The 21307-nt window shown below is 36.8% G+C and overlaps 1 protein-coding gene across 5 annotated transcripts in view; it reads left to right on the plus strand.

The window, feature by feature from the left end:
• The window catches only part of ADGRB3 (adhesion G protein-coupled receptor B3), a 697114-nt gene that overhangs the window by 298013 nt on the left and 377794 nt on the right, over positions 1-21307 (plus strand). For all 5 annotated transcript variants that reach the window (XM_034648079.1, XM_034648080.1, XM_034648081.1 and 2 more), the window contains 2 exons: positions 8941-9042; positions 9407-9513. In XM_034648079.1, the coding sequence (XP_034503970.1) occupies positions 8941-9042; positions 9407-9513 (209 nt within the window). The remainder of the gene's footprint in view (positions 1-8940; positions 9043-9406; positions 9514-21307) is intronic.

Below are 21307 nucleotides of genomic sequence, written 5' to 3' on the forward strand. Positions count from 1 at the left end.
CATATACTATTTTTTTTTGTAGTTACAATTTGTGGCATGAGCCTTCCTTTAGAAATAAATCATTGAGATGTTGGAGGTAAGAAAAATATGTATTTTTATAGCAAGTTGCTCAATTTCCCTAATTCTTAGCCCTGCATATACTTTTAGGCCAGAGCTTCTCGAGGCTGTCTCATAGCCCCCTCTCAGGCTAGGATTGGTCCCAGGTCTACGCAAATAGAGATTCTGAAGGCATCAGGGCAGCAGGCAAGACAGGAGGATGTGGCCGGCGGCCTCCAGCCTGGAATGGTCTTGCTGGTTACCCTAGTGTGCCTCCAAATGTTATCATTTTCTACGTGTGCCATGACCTGGAAAAGGCGATGAAGCAGTTATCCTCAACAGTTCCTAAGATAATATAAAAAGGGAAAGAAACACAATTCTCTAGCAACGTACCCCAATATAAAACTTGTCTCACTTAAAGTCAGTAAATAGGTAGAACTATTCCTCACAATTAAAGTTACCTATCTTTATGATTATTATTATTATTATGACATGTTGGAACTAGAGTGACCTTGTCTGCTAAGTCGAAATACAGGATTTAAACTAAGTTAATCAGATTTTTTCCAGGATGTGTATGTATAAACCCCATCCAGTCCTCAAACAGGCAATGCAACACACATTGTCAGCTGATGAATTTAAAGTTTGTGGTTTGCTACCTCCGAGACTTAGAGACAAATTTTTTCAAAATATATAAATACCTTGTTTACCACTACAACAAATGCTTGGTGGTAGTGTAAGATTCTCAGAGAATGGACGGAGAGACTTGTTTGATTGACTGACGTAGGTCTACCGACCACCTCCTTGCAGAGTGATTTCTCTAAGGCCTTGGTTTCCTCATGTTTAAAAGGAAAATAATAATTGTATCTACTTCATTCTTATGAGAATGAGATGAATTAAAAAATGTAATGCACTTGGAAGAGTGCCTAAGTCACAGTGATATGTACATATTGCTGTTATAATTGTACGTTCTTTCAACTTGACACTGATAAAAACCATTTCTATGTGAGGAATGCTATTACAAATACATTCAATAAAGCGCCTTCTTTTCCCCTCAGACCGTAGCAGCACCGTGAATTCTTCATATGAGTGTCTTCCCCTGCTGAAATTAGAGCTGTAAGCTGCGTGAGCACACAGACCAGATCTGTCTCATTCACCTGTGCATCCCCCAGCACAGGGAATTCCCAAAACATAAGAATTCATGAATTGCCAGCAAGTGAAATTTGAAATTGAGGTCATGCATTGTTTATGTTTTTTCCCTTCCCTTCCCTTCCCTCCCCCTCCCCCATGCCAGCTCTACAGTGTAGAATCAATTTCTCTTTAATGCTGAAATTCTAGCAGAGGGGTGAAAACTAATCTTCCACATCAAATTGATTTAAGTCCTGTATAATTTTTGCTATTTTTAAGAGACAGAAAATCAGTTTGAATAGACAGATTAACAGCTAATCACTAGGTAATTGCTACCTTGTTTTAAGACAGCATGCTAACTACGTACTTGTGACTTCAAGTACAGTTGTATCTTACAAATGGGTTTTTACATCTTTGCCGTAGTGATAGCAAACAGTGGGATCTTTCAGCTGATGAACAGAGTTGCTGTTCCATTTTGCTAAGGCACAAAAAACAAGAGTCCTTCATATTGCCCTACAATAATATGTTTTTATTTTGAGCATAGAGAGTGATGTGAGCTTATTGTGTATTTTCTAATTTACAAAATATACATAGGTGGCATTGAATGGGAAAAAAAAAACAACACAACTCTGTCTCTTTAGCTTATGTTTTTGTCTTGAACTTTAGTTCCATACACCAACTGCCTTTTTGATAATACCAAGAGGTGCTCAGATACCCAAACTCAAGGCTATTTTCAGGTACCTTCCCAACCAGTACCTTCCTTACGTGCTCTAACTGAGGTGGTAGCACAGCAGTCACTCTTCCTGGACAACTGACTTTCATCTTTTATTTCTCTCTCTTCCTCACATCTTGCATCCAGCCTTGGAGCTGAGCCCATTCTCTGTCCTAGATAGATTTTTGAATCCCCTCCTTTCTGTTCCCCTTGCCACTTCCTGTGATGCCATGCCTCTTCCCTAATTACCCCATTTAGATTGCCACAGCCCTGCCTTCAGTCTCACTTTCCCTCAATCCATTCCCCAAACTGCACGCATAGCATTCAACACATTATAACAAATTTTCCTTGTCCTTAAATTCAAACTACTAGTTTACCTCATCGTTTGTCACCCCTCCCCCTCCGGTAATTACCCATCTCCACTCATCCCCAACTTTGTACTCTAGCCATTCTGAAATGTTCCCAATTTCTTGGATATACCAGGTTCTCCTTGCTGCCTGGGTCTTCCCACATGTGTTTCCCAAGGCACACTTTTCCTTCCTCACTGGCCAACTCCTACTTATCCTTGGACATCCTTTCTGCAAATCTTCTACTGATATACTGTCCCCCAAAGTACTCCTAGATCATAGTGGGCATCCCACTGTATTATAATTTCTCCTCTTATTGACTCCCTCATCCATCTTGGGAGTTGAGAGCCCCTGACTTTTTTTGTCCATTTTCTTTACGTGCAGTATTTTACAAGGTGATTGAGACATTATGGGTGATCAGTAAATATGGGTAGAAAGAATAAATTCCATAAGGAGCACTGAGGAGAGCCCAGAAAGTTTCCTACTACTGGGGGCTTCATAAACCTAAAATGGAAGAAAATAAATTTTTATTTCAATATTCTAGGCTGTTTTGCTTTTGGTATGAGCATAAATACACCTATTTTCTGAACTAAACTGCTTAAAGATATAATCTTCAATGAATGCCAAATGACCTTTGTTGAAATATTTAAAGCAGATGGGATTTGACATTACTACTAAAATGCTGAAAACCCTGCAAGTTTGCAAATTTGAATCTTTGATTCTCCTATCATCTTCCTTTCTTACTATATGTGTACTGTGTTTCCATCTACAAGAAGCACAATGAATCCAAGGCTTTATGAATTGATGGTGGAGAAAAACAATGTTTGTTGACCTCTTTAAGTTTAAAAAATTATGGTGATATTGTTTATTTGTTTTGGTTTTGGGTCTGGTTGAGGTAGGCCATACTGATTGTCGTTAGGGAAATGGAAATTAATAATCGAGTGCTGTGGTTGGATATATACAGATCACACTGGAGATTTCTGGACAGGGTTCCATGGACTCTTACCAAGTCAGACACAGCCCTACAGAAGTCAACTTTTTGTCAATACCTGGTACCCTAGAAACCCATTTTTGTTAATTTTTAAGAAAACTATAGTAGTTAACCTTCCTGTCTTACTTTTCCTAAGCGAACATTCTTAACCTGCTGCTGGTCTTCTTATACACAGACGCACACCCTCACACACACTGTCCTCAGTACTTTGCAGAATCATCCTCATTTTCTGTCATCTTAAGTACTGAGGTAATGGGAAAACAGATCTTTTTTTTTTTTTAAGTTTTATTTATTTATTTATTTATTTGAGAGAGAGAGAGAGAGAGAGCACAAGCAGGGGGTAGGAGCATAGAGGCAGGGAGAAGCAGGCTCTCTGCTGAGCAGGGAGCCCTATGTGGGGCTGGATCCCAGGACCTTAAGGTCATGACCTGAACCAAAGGAGGATGCTTAATTGAGACACCCAGGTGCCCCCAAAATAGATCTTTTGAAAGTATTTGGTCATTTTTGGCTTAAAATATGTGAGTGTGTCCACACGCATTCAGCTGTCGTTTGCTAGACTCCTAAGTACCATGTGCTCTAGGAGTGAAGCAAAATAGAAAAATGATTGTCTTCATGGTGCTCACATTCTAGCCAGAGAAGGCAATAAATAAATTAACTAATAATAATGATAATAATAATACTGCAAAATAAAAAAGCTAGGAAAAAAGTCGCAGAAGTTATAAGGTTAACAAGCATTTTGGAGAAGACTAAAACAGAGGAAGGTGGAGTGTTTGAGAGAAGTCAGGAAATCCCTGAAAAGGCAAGATTTCAGCAAAGATGAAAGGCAGTGAAGACACAAACCATGCAGACATTTGGGCAGGAGAGGGAGGGTTCTCCTGGAAAGGAGCTCTGCGGTAGAAGCCTTCCTGGAGGATTAGAGAAGCATCCAAGGGTCAGTGTAGCAGAGGAGGGGGGGGGCGGAATGTGGAGAGGGTGGGAGCTGAGGTAAGAGGCCAGATTGAAAGGCTTTGAAACTGAGGCCAGTTTTATCACTAAACGTCGTACTTTCTGGAAAAGAAGAAATTTGATTTTTTCCCCAAGTACTGTACCTTTAAAAAAAAAAAAAAAGCGCTGACCCATATTCCCCAGCCAACAGTTACTACTGCCCACCTAAATTTTGAACCTCATCAGTTTCAGCTGCGAGCCAGGAAACGTTTCACCCTATTGGCCCACCCGTGCCATCTAGTGGTTAATGCTTGCAATTACCAGAGTTTCTGACCACACAGCCCACGGTGGGGGAAGGGCCCAGGGAAGGAGCTAAATATTGGCAGAATAACAATAGATGTGAAAAGCTTTCTGAAACCACAACAGGGGAATGAGGAAGTCTAGGGTGCCAATCACTTCTGCATTGCTTTGTGTCAAGATTAAATCAGAAAAAAAAAACAATGCTCTGGCAACCCGTTTTATGAAAGGTATTTCAAATTTCATCAATGGAACTAAAGAAAATTGGAGTTTAAAAACATCAGAAAACAAAAATACAAGTGAAGGATTACAAGTGAAGAGTTAATAAGGAAGATATTGAACAGAAGTTGGATATGTACATGGAACAAAGAAAAAGAATAATCAAGTGTATCGGTACTAATAGATTAATTACTGGTATATCTTTATTTAAAAAGGACTAGTTGTTTTACATAGAATTCAGTTACGTAATAAACTGTGCATGATGTAGCTGTGAGTTTTAACATTTATTGTGATTTTCCTCTTTTTCATATTCTAAAGTACTTTTGGTTGACATTTGCAGAAACACAGGAGAATGTGACCTGGTGTGGAATATTAGGAGGATAACAATTAATTCTGTGTGGCTGATGCATAGGAGAATAAATATGAGCCATAACTGGAATGCTCCCTGGAGCTTGCTAGAAGGGCCTTCAGTTATCACAGGGAGCTTAGTTATCTTTATCCTGTCAGTGCTAGAGAACCATGGACAGGTTTTAAGCAGCAAGTTGTGGGATTAAGCCTCATTTTGGAGATTACTTTGTTAATATGGCATGAAAATTGGATTAAAGGTAGAAGATACTAGAGAATAAAGAGTTCCACTTTATAGCCAGTTCTTCAGCTCAGAAAGCAGACATCATCCTTAACCCCCCAGTCCTTCATTCCCCACATCATTTATGTACTCTCTAAATTTATCTTGTGCCCACCTTTTCTTCATCTTTAGTCTAAACCTCCTACCCTCCTGTGAGGGCCTGCAGGCACTAATGTTAGCCTGTCTACCAGCCCATCACTCCACACCCCTCCTAAAACTGTTCGCTCCAGCTCCACTGGTCTCAGGCCCCAACCTCTTCTTGGCTTCCATGCCTTTGCATATACTGTTTACTCTGCCTAGAGCACTTGCTGCCCTTCACACAGTCAGTCACTATTAGGTGTCACTTCCTCCAGGAAGCCTTTTTCTGTTCTTCAGAGTTTAGATTGAAATAACATTCTGTATTTCCTATCGCAGAGCTTATCATAGTTGTACTCAAGTAATGGTGTGTTTAATTATTTGACCTCTGCCTCTTCCCTTTGACTGAAAGCTCCGTGAGGCAGAGAGTGCCGCTCTCATGCACCATTGATTCTTCCTAGAACAGAGCCTAGCACGTGTCAGGTCAATGCTGAATGAACCAATGAGGTGGTTCCCCTCATTCAAATGGGACAGGATGGATGCTTGGGTGAGCAGTGGAGTTAGAATCATGGTAGGTTAATGGGAAGAGAAGGATGAACAGAAGATGAATCTGATGGTTTAGCTATGGGTACAAGATTAGAGGTATCATTAGCAGAGTTAGGGAGTACCAGGAGAGGAAACAAGCAGCATTATGGAGAAAAATGGAGGAGTTGAAGTGTAGGCAGATTGGCGCTGAGATTTCTTTGGAACAGAAAGAGCAATCAATAAAAAATGTCACTCAGCAGGTGGATATGCCAGTCTAAAGCTCCAGAAAGACCTCTGAGCCAAAGGAGCACATATGCGTTTGAAGGTAGAGGGTGTGTATCAAGGCTTAACTGCAACATAGCAAGGAAGAGTTGGGATCAGAAGCCAAACTGATCGAATTCTTACTGTGGCTCCAACATGTGTTAACTTTTCCTTCTTCCTACTATTTCCTCTTCGTTGTCATTCTTCTGGGCACCACCTAGCAGTATAGCAGTGACTGACCTCCCTCCCACAGTCTCATCTCTGGGCTTCACCTTTTCTTCCTGACATTATCACCCTTCCTCTCAGGGGACGCTTCCCTGGCCTCCTTGGCTATATAGCAGGAGCTTGGATGGAGTAGCAGGGCCAGAAACATCTGTTTTTCATGAGGTGGGATCCGACAAAATGGGCAAAGTGGTTCCCAGTTTGTTAATCTCCATGGTCAGTGTAGAAGTGGGTGGTTGCAGGTGCTCGGCTGGTAGTAACTACTACATCCCTTAATTTATTTTTCTGCTGTTTCTGTTCTTGTGATATTGGAGGAGAGAGTCCTGTGGAGGGGCTGTCCCTACCTTCACTTGAGTTGCACCATTTTTGTGTGTGTGATTTTTAAAAATTTTTATTATTTTATATTTTTGATTTATGGTGACTCCACCTCTATTCATCACCACCACTCCCAGGCCAGACTTAGTGACAAATCCTGCTCTTGGGTCCTAGGAAAGGGCCAGGCCAGCCTGAGCCCTCCTGCCCCCTGTAATAGCCTGGACAGATTAAAGGGGCCAGAAAGGTACACTTGGCTCTTGAAGGGAGAAGGGTAGTGATGACTCCCCCCACCTCCCTTGTCCTCCATTCATCCACTCCTATACCTGGTTTTTCATCTGGAATCAACATGCAATAAAAAGAATGTTTAGAATCTGAAAGTAATAATAATAATAATAGTAATTCACCTCTCTGTTGCCTGTTTTCCCATATGGTAAAGGAGACTATTAATCTCTACCTCATAAGATTATTAGGGAAGACTAAATGAGTCTATACATGTAAGTCTTATAATAGGGGATCACTGTTATTACTATTATTCATACATTGAAATTATCTAAGGAAAGCATTTAACAAAGGAAAAGTGGGGCATGGATGATTCTGCAAAGAACACAGGGACCAAGGACCGAGGACCAAGAAAGAACTGTCCAAGTGCCTTGTGGAGGCCTGAGAGAGAATAGCTTTCTAAGACTCCAAAGAAAGTATTCTCAAGGAGGATGGAGAAATCAGAGTATAAAGCACTATGGAGACAGTCCAATGAGTAATGCCTGAGATGAGTGCATTAGTTTTGGCCTTTAGGAGATCACTGGTGGGGTAAGGTGGAGACATTTTATGAAAATGGGGCTGGTGAATGTTGAATCGACTGCTAAATCATCCACCAAGCGAAGATTCCCTAAATTGGAAACTGTTGCCTAAGTATTTTAATGAGAACCTAGACTATATATATATAGATATAGATATAGATATAGATATAGATATAGATATAGATATAGATATATATTAACTCAGCATGAGGGCAATTATTTTGAATAATTGGAAGTAGCCAAGAGGATATGAAGGAAGTTGAAGCAAAGGCTACTGAGTCAGGATTCTAGAATCTAGATCTGCTGATAACCTCCACCAGCTTGGTCACCTCAGATGAACCTTTTATTTGAGGGCCTTGGTGCCCTCATCTGAAAAGAAGGAGAGGGAATAGGTGATGTTCAATGTCACTTTCAGTTCTAAAATGTCCACATGTTTAAACCATTCATCTTATTTTGTCTTATCTGTCTAGGCTTGTCTATCTATCTATAGATCTCTTATAGATCTATAATAGAGTATATATGCAGTATCTATTATTTTTTATTTTTATTTTATTATTTTTGTCCTTATTCACTAATTAAAGGTATTTATATATTCAAATATTGATTCATTTATTTATTCAATTTTGAACAACATCTGTGTGCTAGACAAACCATTAGGTTTGTGATGCTGAGATGAGAAGACAACAAGACGCCAGGCAACTGGGGAACACAAATACGTGAGCATATACATGGCAGTGCTGTGTGAAAAGCACAAGAGTAGATGTGTCTAGAGAAAGGACTGGTATGTTCTTTCCAGGAGCAAGGTGTGAGGTTTAATGCAAGGTATAGACAGACTTCACAAGTCCTTTGGCTTCCTATTAAATATTTCTGGTATACCTCTGCTGTTTTTGGAATTCCCTTTAACCTTCTCATCTCGGTAATTAAATTGAGTTGTTGAAAATACTGAGGCCCAAAGATCAAATCAGTTCATTTTTATATGATGTAGTGTGATTGACATCATTGCGCTTGTATGAAGAATAAAAAGTTACTTATTCTTGCCCCTTATGTTTATTTCTTCTTAACACTTAGAGTTAATAATTCTAATATGGCTTTCAGTTTATTGGAAATCATTTTATTGCACAATATTTCAAAACATTATGAATATTGGTAAGATTTTTGATTTATATACTTGAATGTAATTTTCAATTTATAAGCAAATTCAAATGACTTTTTAAAAAAAGTCTCCACAGTAAACACTTTCAAGACAAAGAACATTTTTGTGAAGATTTCGTAGGTAATGAAATGAAACCTGGTGGGTTTTTTTTTGTTTGTTTGTTTATGAAGACATCACTAACATCTTAGTACACAATATACTTCAATGAAAATGAAAGAGCTCTGCAGATAGAGAGAAGCATTTAAGGACTGTTTATTGCCAATATTCAGAAAAACAAACACTGCTGGCATTCAAATCCCTCTGTTTTAAATTGCAGCACCTTATGAAATATGCCCAGAGGATTATCTGATGTCGATGGTGTGGAAAAGGACCCCAGCTGGTGACTTAGCATTCAATCAGTGCCCGCTGAATGCCACAGGTAAAGTATGATGGCCCACCCAAACCGAATTATGATCGCCATCCACAAACAGCGTGCTGTGTTTGCTTATGAATTCATGCTTTTGTCCTATATCCATAAATAAATCTGTCCATAATTAATAAAGCAATTTTAGTAAAGTGCTTCATAGATGGAGCCAATGAAGAGACCTAGAAATTCTTGCTAATGCAGTGGCTTCTCAGTGTGATTCATATGCACTATAAAAATAATTAACGTAATATTTTCATATGCATGTTTTTTAAGGCAAGAAAATGTACAAACCCAATTCTTAAGCCTGCCTCCCAGTGATGTGATGCCTTCTAGCAGCTCTGTTACAAAGCTTCTCTCTGTTCTTTGTGACACACAGGCACCACTAGCAGACGCTGCTCTCTCAGTCTTCATGGAGTGGCCTTCTGGGAACAGCCGAGCTTTGCAAGATGCATATCAAATGAGTACAGACACTTGCAGCATTCAGTAGGTGCAAAGCCAGCTTTAGTACTTGCTCTGTTTATTTTTTCCTAATGATCACTGTGTGAGAATTTAACCTTCTGCTTTATAATCAAATCAGCCAAAATCTCTGAAAAAATGCCTGAAGAAAAAAGCGATGTGACAGAAAGCTAATTTTTATAAGTTAATGCTAAACCATTTTGTTCCTAGGGTTTGGGATTTTATGGATTCTGCTATTTAAATGAAAGAATTCCTTGTCTAATGGGGACAAGGCCCAAGCAAAATTTGTTATTCAGTTTTATCTATAAAAGTTACACTATATATCATAATTAGCACAAATACATGCACAGGTACATACACATATGTGTGTTACACAGAAATACTGACATGCATGTCAATTATGCTGGTTACCCACAAATACCTATATTTAATAATATATATTTATGTGTATATCGGTAATTGATGATATTTAGCTTCACTGAAACTTATTTCTGTCAAAATTAAAATACACATATATACACACAAAATATAATATATAGCTTTGTTTCATAATATAAAATGTAAGAATATGAAATGTAAAAGTTCTTTTATTAATAACTGTTAATACTCAGACCAGAATATTTCAGAATTAAGATGAGCCAAATATTTCCTTATGAATTTAATTTTAATGAATTTTATTTTTCCCTAATTGTAGATATTCGACTTTGTTTACTTAATCTTAATAATATCCATACTCAATTCTTGTTAATCCACAGTAATTAATGGGAATAATTGCATGTATTAAGTAAATCATAAGTCAATCCTTATGAATTTATTGAAATGTAATATCACTTTCTTGCAGAAATCTTTTACTTTCTAAATTCAGTGTTTTATATAGTAATATTTAAATGAGTTTGCATTCTGTGAGTGCAGGTCATCTGATGACGGACGGAAACAGAAACACTCTGTAAAATAGAAGAATTGATCTCAAATTGTGAATTCCATAGAAATCATTCAATCAATAATTTGACAACCAATGTGGATATGCCTTTGTTGACTGGCATACATAAATCAGATGCATGACATTGTAGAATTAAAGCAGTCCCAGTGTATTCAGCTCCTACAAAGCACTAGACACTCATCTGGGCACTCTGCTAAACCAACCCCAATGCTCACAAGACGCAAGGTGGATATCCCTGTGTTGGTTTGCATACAAAGAATCTGAAAATCTGCAGGGGAGCAATCCAGTTTTATGAGGCAAAGAATGGAAGTTGTGTCCAGATACAATTTCTTCAAAGCTTGACTTCTTTTCTAGAGGACATGCAACCTCCTGAACTTTTGACTTGAAATCATCTGCCCTAGATTCTGGTAGTGAGGGCAGAATCAGGTTGTGTGGTTTTCAGAAAAGTCATGTGATCTCAAGTCTTGGTTTATTTGAAGTTGGTAGCATCATCTTAACATCTCTGGAGATTTTAGAGAAGAGCAGATGACATACTATACATGTGAAATGCTTACAAATTATAAAGAACTTTGTAACCATGCGGTCGTAATATCTATATGTACAGAAAATACATCAAGTAAAAATATTATCTCAAAAAGAGTAAAATTTTAGAACTCAACATTCTATTAATGTGAACTGTACATGTGGAAAAATGTAAATAAATACAAATGGAGTAGATAGGTAGATAGATGAGTGGATAGATGGATGTATATATCAGATTGATGTCACATGTGTTTTCACGCATGAATTATGTTTATATACACATACAGAAATATACACACACTTATACATGCATACATGCATACATCTGGTACTTGCCTACGGATCATGTCTCCTTTACATATTTAGGGAAGTACAGGACCAATCTGTGCCTTAAATAATGCTTACCTAATACATCAACTTAATCAAGCGTATTCTAACAAGTCCATAGAAGATGGAAATGAAACCAACTTCCCTTCATACTCTTACTCCTGTGCTTCTCTTGCTCTGAGTAGCAAAGCTAGATAGTGCTCATGATAAAGGACAGTTCTGACACCCACAAATTCTAAAATTACTTTGCAGACTCTGCATCCTCTCCTTTAGTAGAATTTACTATTTCACAATTTAATTGCTGTATTTTCTTTGAGGGATTTCATTTTTTGCCCCCTTTATAATCATAGAGCTCATTAAATATTAATTGTTACCTACTGCAGAGAATTATTTTAAATAAGTAGATCTGTGTTTTCCAACTCTTTTACATGTACATATACACGTGCAAAATATATGTACATCTACACATAGATTACACTATTTTAATACCCATTTTACAAAAGTAATCATAAACTAAGTTTGAAATGACATTTTATCATCAGTTAAAACATTAGTTGAGTATGTTCTATGAACTCTCATAATTATAACCCAGTTGAGATAGGCAGAATGGGGCGGTTAATCAGTTTAACATATAAAATCACTAATCTGTTACACTGAACATTTAGTTTGAATTCTTGGATGACAGAAACCATGTTGTTGTTGTTGTTTTTAATCTTTATTTATCTAGTGACTAACACACTGCTAAGCATATACTAAATATGCCATAGATGCTTATAAAGAATGACTCTGCCACTCTTCTAATCAGTATGAGCACACTGGCAGGTGGAGGGTTCTCAGAACAGGTGATACACCAAACCTAATGTTCATGAATTTTAACCACATGAAATTAATAAGTATTATCCCTCATGTGCAATTTTCCTAGCCCAAAAATATCTAGAAATGTGAAGTGATTGATGACATTATTTTATGAAATTATTTGGCCATTGCAGAGGAATTTCAATAAGGTAATAATCATAAAGTTGCTTGAAACCTTATATAAAATTAAACACGATCCAACTGTTATTCATAAAAAAGACAAGTCACAAATGAATGCACACAATTTTAAAACATTGAGGGTAGAAGAATAAAGTGCAGTAAGATTCTTGAAAATTTCATATTTTCTCATATGTTAATACTTCCTTTCAAATTCTGGGATATTTTCTAAATTTTATACCAAAACAAAGTAGAAATAATTTTAGAAAACATTGAGAAACAGGCACAGGAGTCAGACAAAGTAAAAAAAAAAAACTATTTCTTGTTACCCATAAAGCTCTTTGAAGAAGAAGGATGAATATTGTTGGCAATGTGGGGCAGTCTCTCCCTGGATTAAATAAACAGATCCCCTTGTGTCTGGTATACCTGGGCAATCACAGACAGCCTCTTCCTACCTCCATCTCTTCTCTCTCTCTCTCTTTCTGGTTCTCTCCCTCCCTCTATTTTACCCACATTCAAATACACACTTATACATGTATCCATGCACACACACGCACACACACACCTAGGATTGAAGTGACAGATTGCATAAAACTAGCAGGATATATACTCTCTGTGTGTAGAGAATTCTAAACCAAAAGTTGAGCCAAGCCTACCAATGCCTTTTCCTAAATTCATCAGGCATATGTCATTCCTCGTTGCCTGGAGAGGAGAGAGTGATGGGGGATTGAGAAAGGTCAAAGACATTGCTCTAACACAAGTCCTTCCATTTGAAGTCATTGTCCCTTAAAACCTCTGTTTCTGTTTTTCAAACCTTCATTTAATAAACAAATAAATATGGAAGTAAGAGCAGTAGTCTATCTGGTCATCAAAAGATTGACTTTGTGGAAAGGGATGTCAAAGAGCTTGAATCCTAGTTTGAGGACTTTGTTTCCCCTATTTTCCTCTACTTCTATGGGTGGTTTTTAGGATAGAGAGGTAAAGATAGAATATCTTCCTTTTGGGGCGCCTGGGTGGCAGAGCGGTTAAGCGTCTGCCTTCGGCTCAGGGTGTGATCCCGGCGTTATGGGATCGAGCCCCACGTCAGGCTCCTCTGCTATGAGCCTGCTTCTTCCTCTCCCACTCCCCCTCCTTGTGTTCCCTCTCTCGCTGGCTGTCTCTATCTCTGTCTTATAAATAAATTTAAAAAAAAATCTTTAAAAAAAAAAAAAGAATATCTTCCTTTAGGGGAGTCTTGAGGGAAGAGGGAGAGACAGAGAGGGAAAGAGACCTAGAGGGACAAAGACAAAGAGAGACAGAGACAGAGAATAGATGTGCTTTATTTTTTTCTGCATATTCCCTGCCTTCCAGGTGAATTTGCTCCAGTGCAACAAAACTCTTCACATGTTACAATTTTTGGCCAATACCTCATTGCATAAATGCCCAGCACACCACCTAAAAGAGAATACCTTTTCTTTTCTTTTCTTCTTTTCTTTTCTTTTCTTTTCTTTTCTTTTCTTTTCTTTTCTTTCTTTTCTTTTCTTTTCTTTCTTTTCTTTTCATTTTACTCCAGTGTAGTTAACATACAGCATTATATTAGTTTAAAGAATACAATATTGATTCAAGGAGGATAATGCATTTTATTACTGCAGCTTATTTAGAGGAAAGAAAGACATTAGCCACCATAGTTTTTGCTTGCAACAGATATTTATTGAGACAAAAAATATGCAAGTCTTGTTTTTTTAATGAGTAGTTAAGAAAAAAAGAAAGAAAAAGAAAGAAAGAAAGAAAGAAAGAAAGAGAAAGAAAGAAAGAAAGAAAGAAAGAAAGAAAGAAAGAAAGAAAGAACCCAATACTATGCTTNAGAAAGAAAGAAAGAAAGAGAAAGAAAGAAAGAAAGAAAGAAAGAAAGAAAGAAAGAAAGAAAGAAAGAACCCAATACTATGCTCCAGCCAGCCCGGGAGAGCTAGCAGATAATTTTTGTTTTCAAATAGTCATTAATTAAGTGAGTCTGAGATACAGGAGTTACTTGTTCTGCCAGTTTTTTGTAATACAATATGGTTGGAACCCAGCAGGTGGTGATGAAAGCAGGGAGAAGCAGCTAAATCAGAAGTTTCTTAATCATGAGTGAACATTATAATTGCATGGTAATTCTAAAAAATAACAATGGTGAGGTCACCCAAGGCCAATTAAATGGAATTGTTACCACAGAATACATTTAATACACGTGAGCTATTATTATTACTAATCACAACATTAATTGGGCATTCATATACATGTATATCTAATTATATGATCCTCTCATGGAAGAACATAGACACCCTTGTTTTAAGTACTCATGACATGGCACTGGACTTCCTTTTTGTTCCTGTTGCCAAATTTCAAGTTTGTCAACACCCTCACTCCCAGAGCTCAGATAATCATTGCAAAACTCAGTAATGCCAAGGAAAGGCTGAAGAACATTATTTCCTTTAAAGTGGACTGAAGCCTCTTACTTTTATTCAGGATCCCATATTAAAGTTTTAGGATCTGAGTTCAACCTCACAATTCCAAAGTATTAACATGTGGTCCTGAATAAATTATGAGTTCACTGAGTGTTCAGCAAATGACAATAACTCACTTTTATTGAATGCTATCTACCCTGAAGAAGCTGATGGGGAAAAAAAGGAAGTAAGATGTTAACTAAATCTTGATGTTCTAAGCAATTCATATGTCAAAGTTCACAGTATATTTCAAAAAGAACATAGTATTTTAGACTTTACATCACTTATGGTCTCTGTTCTAACTATTCAACTCTGCTGTTGTGGAACAAGAACAGCCATAAACACTTAAGTAAATATGATGGTGTTCCAGTAAAACTTTATACAAAACCAGGCAATGGGCTGGATTTGACCCACCGGCTGTAAGTTCATTAATTTCTGATCAAGAATATACATTTTTTAATGGCCTTTTTTTGTTTGTTTTGTCTTATTTTTTAAGATTTCAACTCTTTTAGACTTCTCCATCAAAGAATGGACAAAGTCTATTTTGTCCTTTTTTCTTCTTTATTGTCTTTAATAATTTAACCATAGTTATTTTAAATTACTTACCAAAGTGAAATCTAATATCTGGATAATCTGTGAATGGGCTTATTTTATCAATCAAATCATCTGGCATATCTACTAATTTTTATTAAATGCCGGACATTGTGTAAAACACATGTAGGGTTTTTAGACAATGTCAATGTCCACCAAAAGCATTCCCCCTTTTCTTTGTTATTCAGATACAGTGAAGAGCTGATACTTCAGTGCAATTGAGATTTGACCTGGGTTGAAGTGATTTGCATTTTTAGTAAGACTATCTCTTCTTAGTCCTTTCTCCACTGTGTGTCTTAAAGGCTTTGGTTGGAGAACCTATGTTTGCCTATCCCATCAGGCCTGAGAAACTGTAGAAGATTCAGCTCTGTTCTTCAAGAGGTACCAGCTCAGTGCTCCAGCTTTATTTCCAAGCAACTTCAAATTTGTTTCCAAATGCATACTTATAAGGATGGAGAAACTCTGAATTTTAGAAGTCTTCATCTTAACTTCTCAGCTTCCTACACATTTCAAAAACTTAGCAAATGTCTCATGGAGAAAAATACCAGTAGGATTTTTAGGGACCCTCAAATTTCCAATACATTTTTCTATCCGTGGGCAACTAAAAAACATGAGTTTCTCTTTCTTCACTAGAGGTCCTCTTGCAGGGTTACACCTGCCCCTCACTTCTTGTCCAGATTTAGCAACACCCCTCCCCCCATGACTAAAATTGTTGGTTACCTTAGAAATGATCTGCTTTTTTCTGGAAATTTAGATAAACTAATTATGTTATCCATAGCTATCTGATGCTCTAAGGAGTATGATTTTTTTGTAATTTATATGGATTTTTCTAGTTTTAGTGGGAAAAGCATCAGCCTTAAAAGAATTACTATACTAAACCAATAAATTTCAATTGTATTTAAAAAAAAAAACTCTTAAATACATATAATAGTGTGTCCTAGGGAATTCTAAGGGAGTTCATTATATAGATACATAATGAAATACTTCTCAGCTTATACTTTACTTGCTTTTTTTAAACTGACAATATATTATTGATTATATCTATAAAAACCCTAGAGAATTTTAGGATTCTCCCAGATTACAGATTTAGTGTGAGTTGGAGAAGAAATATTAGGGTTAGTTTTAGCAATTGAAATTCACTGACTTGAAACTTATTCATAGGATGATTTAATAAAATATATTTTATAGAGAATTAAGCTAATGTCAAAGGAAAAAAAATTTAAAGGAAAGTGTACTCTATTATTCAGTCATTCACCTATCCATTCAACTACCCATTAACTTATTATACAATACCTTTATGTGCAACAGAGTGCAGGGACCTAGAGATAGAACTTGAATGTGACACACACAAATACAAGTAAAGTAGACAAGAAAAGATATGTAATTACACATTGTGATACGCTGAGGGAAATTAACAAAGTACCAACATGGGAAATGAAGTTTAGATAAGAAAGTCAGAGAGGTATTTATGAAGAAATGACATTTAAAACTGTGGCCTGAAAAATGAGATGGATCTAGACATTCAAAGAGTGAAGAGAATGAGTGCATCAGAGAATAAGAATACCTTCCATTTGTGGCAATAGCATTTGGAAAAACTTTGAAGTCTTTAAGGAAGTGAAAGATGATCTAGTGGCCAGAGGTAGTGAGCAAGAAGAGAATGCCATGAGATGAAGCTGGAGAGCCAGGTAGGGAAAAAATAATTCTATGACTTAAAGACCTTTGCTAAGAGTTTGAATTTTATTCTAAATGCAGTGAGAAGATGTTAATGGTAAAGAGTGATTTGATTCATAATAATTAAAGAGGGTCATATAGTGTTCTATGGAGAATAGACTATAGGGTAGCAGGACTGGAACCTGTCAAGCTTGCTGCAGTAATCCCGATGAGAGATGATGTTATCCTTCATCAAGTTTGAGTGAGCACATTTGGCTGATGGTAATGTCATTTTCTGAAATGTCATATTCTGAAAAAATAGTTTGAAGCAGGTGTACTTAGGGGTTGCCAAAGATTGCATTGTACTGAGGTTTGAAATAACTTAGAGTGCAGCTAGTCAGTTTAGTTGTGATTTTTCTCCAGCACAGTTGAGCTGCTTGGATGCAGGTGCAGAGAAGGCATTTGGTGAAGCCAAAATGTTTTCCGAAGACCAGAAGTATCAGCAAGCAGCACCTGGGAACTCATTAGAAATGTAGAATCTGAAACCATGTCCCAGACCACCTTAATCAGAATCTGCTTTTTGAAAAGCTCCCTCTGTGGCTCATATGTACATTAAAGTTTAAGAAGCACAGTGGTAGATTTTATCTAAGGTTGAATTTTGGCAGAGGAATGCAAAGAAGTAAAATGGTAAACAATGTAAAAAAATTAAAATGTAAAGAAGGTAAAGTTTTGGTGGATGAATGCAAAGAAATTAAATGATTGCTAGCCAGTTCCATACCACAAGACATACCTGTGTTAGGTAATATCTAATTTTCCTCTTCTGGGCACATGGGAGGATTGTGTTACTTCAGTCTTTGAAATTAGGTACACACATGTGACTAGAACTGGCCAACTGGTTGTGTAAGGAGGTGGTCTTTGTCATGTCAGGCCTGAGAATGCCATTGCCAATGCAAAATCTTTCAAACTCCATCACCCTATGCCCCTGAATGACTATGATGAACAGAGCCCTCTTGATGACCTGAGTTGCATATGTGTTGTGAGAAATGAATTTTTGTTGTTTTTCGGCACTGATATTTTAAAGTTGTTTATTATCATAGCATAACCTATCCCATTCTGACTGATACAATATCACAAGAACTGGGAAATTTAAGTAATGGAAATATAATTGAAAAAAACATAGAGAAATATTGGGTTACTTAATGTTCTGTCTCCCACTAAGGTGGTTCCTGAAAATTTGAGTCCCAGTCTGTGACTACTATACTGCTTTGAACTCATAGAACATGCTCTAATTTATCTCTTAGGTCAGAATATTAGTAAGAGCTTCTAGACCGATTTGGTGTTAAGAAAAGAAATCTGATCTACCTATGTCTCTTGCTCAGAAATTGTACTTTTGACTAATTCTGGCCACTCTGAAATTCAAGCTTGTGTGTGTGTGTGTGTGTGTGTGTGTGTGTGTGTGTTTCCTGTTACATAAATTTACTATGTTCTCATTCTTACTTTGAAAATTTATGAGTTTTAAAGGAAGATATGCATAGTGTATACCTAGCTCACTTTTCTTCATCAGTTTTCTTCATGACTCAGTTTATTCTTATAACAATAAATTTGAATCCTCAAATTTATGGCATCCTATCTCTCACTTCAGGAATTCCTGGGGCAAGAAACTGGGATACCAAATACCCCATGGCCAAGGGTTATTTATCCTGGGTTCTGTGCAACACATACATAATTTATGCAGGAGAATTCTGGACTAAATCTCTCCATCAAATTGTCTCCAGACAAGAATTATCTTTTCAAATTTGAACTCCGAGCCCTAGGACAACTCTAAGATGAACACAAGCTTTTTGTATCGATATAGGGAAAATTAAGAAATATTAGTATAGTAGATCGAAGGGTATGCTTTCTTTTCCACACGGGATGAGCTCTCTTTCCTGGAGACACCAGATAGATATGTAAATAATTTAATACCATCATCTAATGAATGACTTTGGTCTTAGAAAAATGATAATTATGAACTGAAGCAAAGATATATATTTAGATTATTGTTTTATGAAAAGAAGTTTCTTGTATAATTATCTTTTAATTGAAGCCACTTAGAGCTGTGAGAACCTTTAATATACCTTACAGATGAACTGTAGGAGTTGATGCTGAAAATAATATATAAATATATGATGTTTAAAGTGTGTCATTTGCACAAAGTGACTACGATAAACCTTTTTTTAGGATTCACACAATAGAGACAACTGTGGCTGGCAGTAGGAGGCACAGAGTGAAAAGAATAAAGTTATTTCAGAAACACACCTACTCTTTAAACCATGACCCTTACCGTATCTGTCTATATAAAGAACAAGGAGGCTTAATCCAGAACTATAAAAGGCAACTATTTTTAGACCTCAGGTTTGTTTGTTTGTTTGTTTTGCTTTCACTGCTGGTTTTGTCAACAGTATTAAATGTGAATGACACAGAAACTTTTCAGACTTGCTCTTTGGAGCAAAGATGCTCACAGAGTGCTGCAGTGTGAGCAAACTAAATTACTGATAATTATAATTTTTAAAGAAAATACTAAATTTATAAATCTGAAGTACTTCAGTGACTAAATAATTAGAAAATACAGCCCCAAGGAAATATAATCCTTGATATATCCATGGGGGATTTTTCCCTCCGCTTGAATAAACTACTTACAAAGTCTTTTATAGGGGCATCTGGGTGGCTCAGTCAGTTAAGCATCTGCCTTCAGCTCAGGTCATGATCTCAGGGTCCTGGGATCGAACCCCACGTTGGGCTCCCTGCTCAGTGGGGAGCCTGCTCTCCCTCTCCCCACTGCTCATGCTCTCTCTCACTCTCTATCAAATAAAATCTTTTAAAAAAGTTTTTTTATAGATATTGGCAAATGGCTTTAGGAACATTTACACATTACATTCCAAAATAATGACTATTACTTCAAATAATTGGCAGTACCTCAACACCCTGGCAAGTTGCTTCAAGTCTCTTCTTTCTCATATTTTTTCATATGAAAAAAGATTTAGTGTCTCCTTAAAATATACATGATTGAGAATGATTTTTAAATATTTAAGCATTTTGACAGTTTCTAGCAAAGTTAAGCATGTAGTGGTTAAGAGCAGGAACTCTGAAATCCGCTACTTGAGTTTAAATCTTAGTAGAATTCAAGAGCTGAGCAGTCCTGGGAATGCAGTTCACCACACTAAATCGATACTCTTATCTGTAAACTGTGAATAATTATGGCACCTCCAACAGTTATTTTAAAACTCAAATGAAGTAATTTATGTAAAACATTTTGTACCATGTTGCTGTATAATAGGCTCTCAATAAGTGCTTTATCCTTGTTTTAATCGTTGTTATTCTATTTTAAAAGGTAGCAATTATATAACTATAACTGTAGATGTTTAAAATTTCTGAAATCATTTGCCTATTTATATTAATTGGATATCTTTTAAAAGGCAATTGTGTCAGGAATGTAAAAGTTTCCCATTATTATATATTTCATTGTTTTGAATTATCATGGACTGCTATGTTTTTACCTTGAGGTTGATAGTTACAGAAGGGAAAATCCTTCTGTAGTTTCAGTTTAATTTAGCAAGCTCTTTGAGCAGATACCTTTGTGTGCAGACAATGAGCTGGAAATTACAGGGGACACATAGATGAATAAGAAACTGCAACCCCTTTATGAGTTTATGGTTTAGTACAATAGATAAGATAAGAACACAAACACTATAATAATATAAGATAGAGCAAGATTACTTCTATGAGGTTTGAAAGCAGAGATCATATCATGATTGCAGTTATCTGACAAGAATTCAGGAAAGAGAAAGGAAAGATAATAATTTAACAAATGGATTTGGAGGGAACATTTGAAGTTTCAGAAGGGCCTAAGCCAAGGAGCAAAAGGCAGGATCCATGGACTTTCTTTGGGAAATGGTAAGTAGTTCAGTCTGGTTGGTGTTAGGGGCCTGCAGCAGTAGTCGAACAATGGAACAGACCAAACTAACACTTCACAGATCATAATGACTTTTTGTATAAATTACAAGAATATATTTGCAAATATTGCATTGCAGCTGGGCTCAAAAGAAAGATAGGGAGATCCTTAGATACCAGGCATTTAGGGGGGAAAAAAAAGTCTAACTCGAGCTGTAGGGGAAAGTTGATGATTCAGCACCTATGAGAGTTTCAGATTATATGGGAGTCCTAAGTGCTGGAGGCTAAAATTCTAAAGCCTTCTTGGAGATACTGACAAGAGCCCCTCTCGACAAGCAGTGATGGTATACCTAGCCCCCTGCAGTGATCTGGAACTATTTTGACTGCTCTGGCCTCAAGGACTAGAAAAACTGTTAAGTCTAGGATG

This window comes from Ailuropoda melanoleuca, chromosome 19 (genome assembly GCF_002007445.2).
Source record: "Ailuropoda melanoleuca isolate Jingjing chromosome 19, ASM200744v2, whole genome shotgun sequence".
Lineage (NCBI taxonomy): Eukaryota > Metazoa > Chordata > Mammalia > Carnivora > Ursidae > Ailuropoda > Ailuropoda melanoleuca.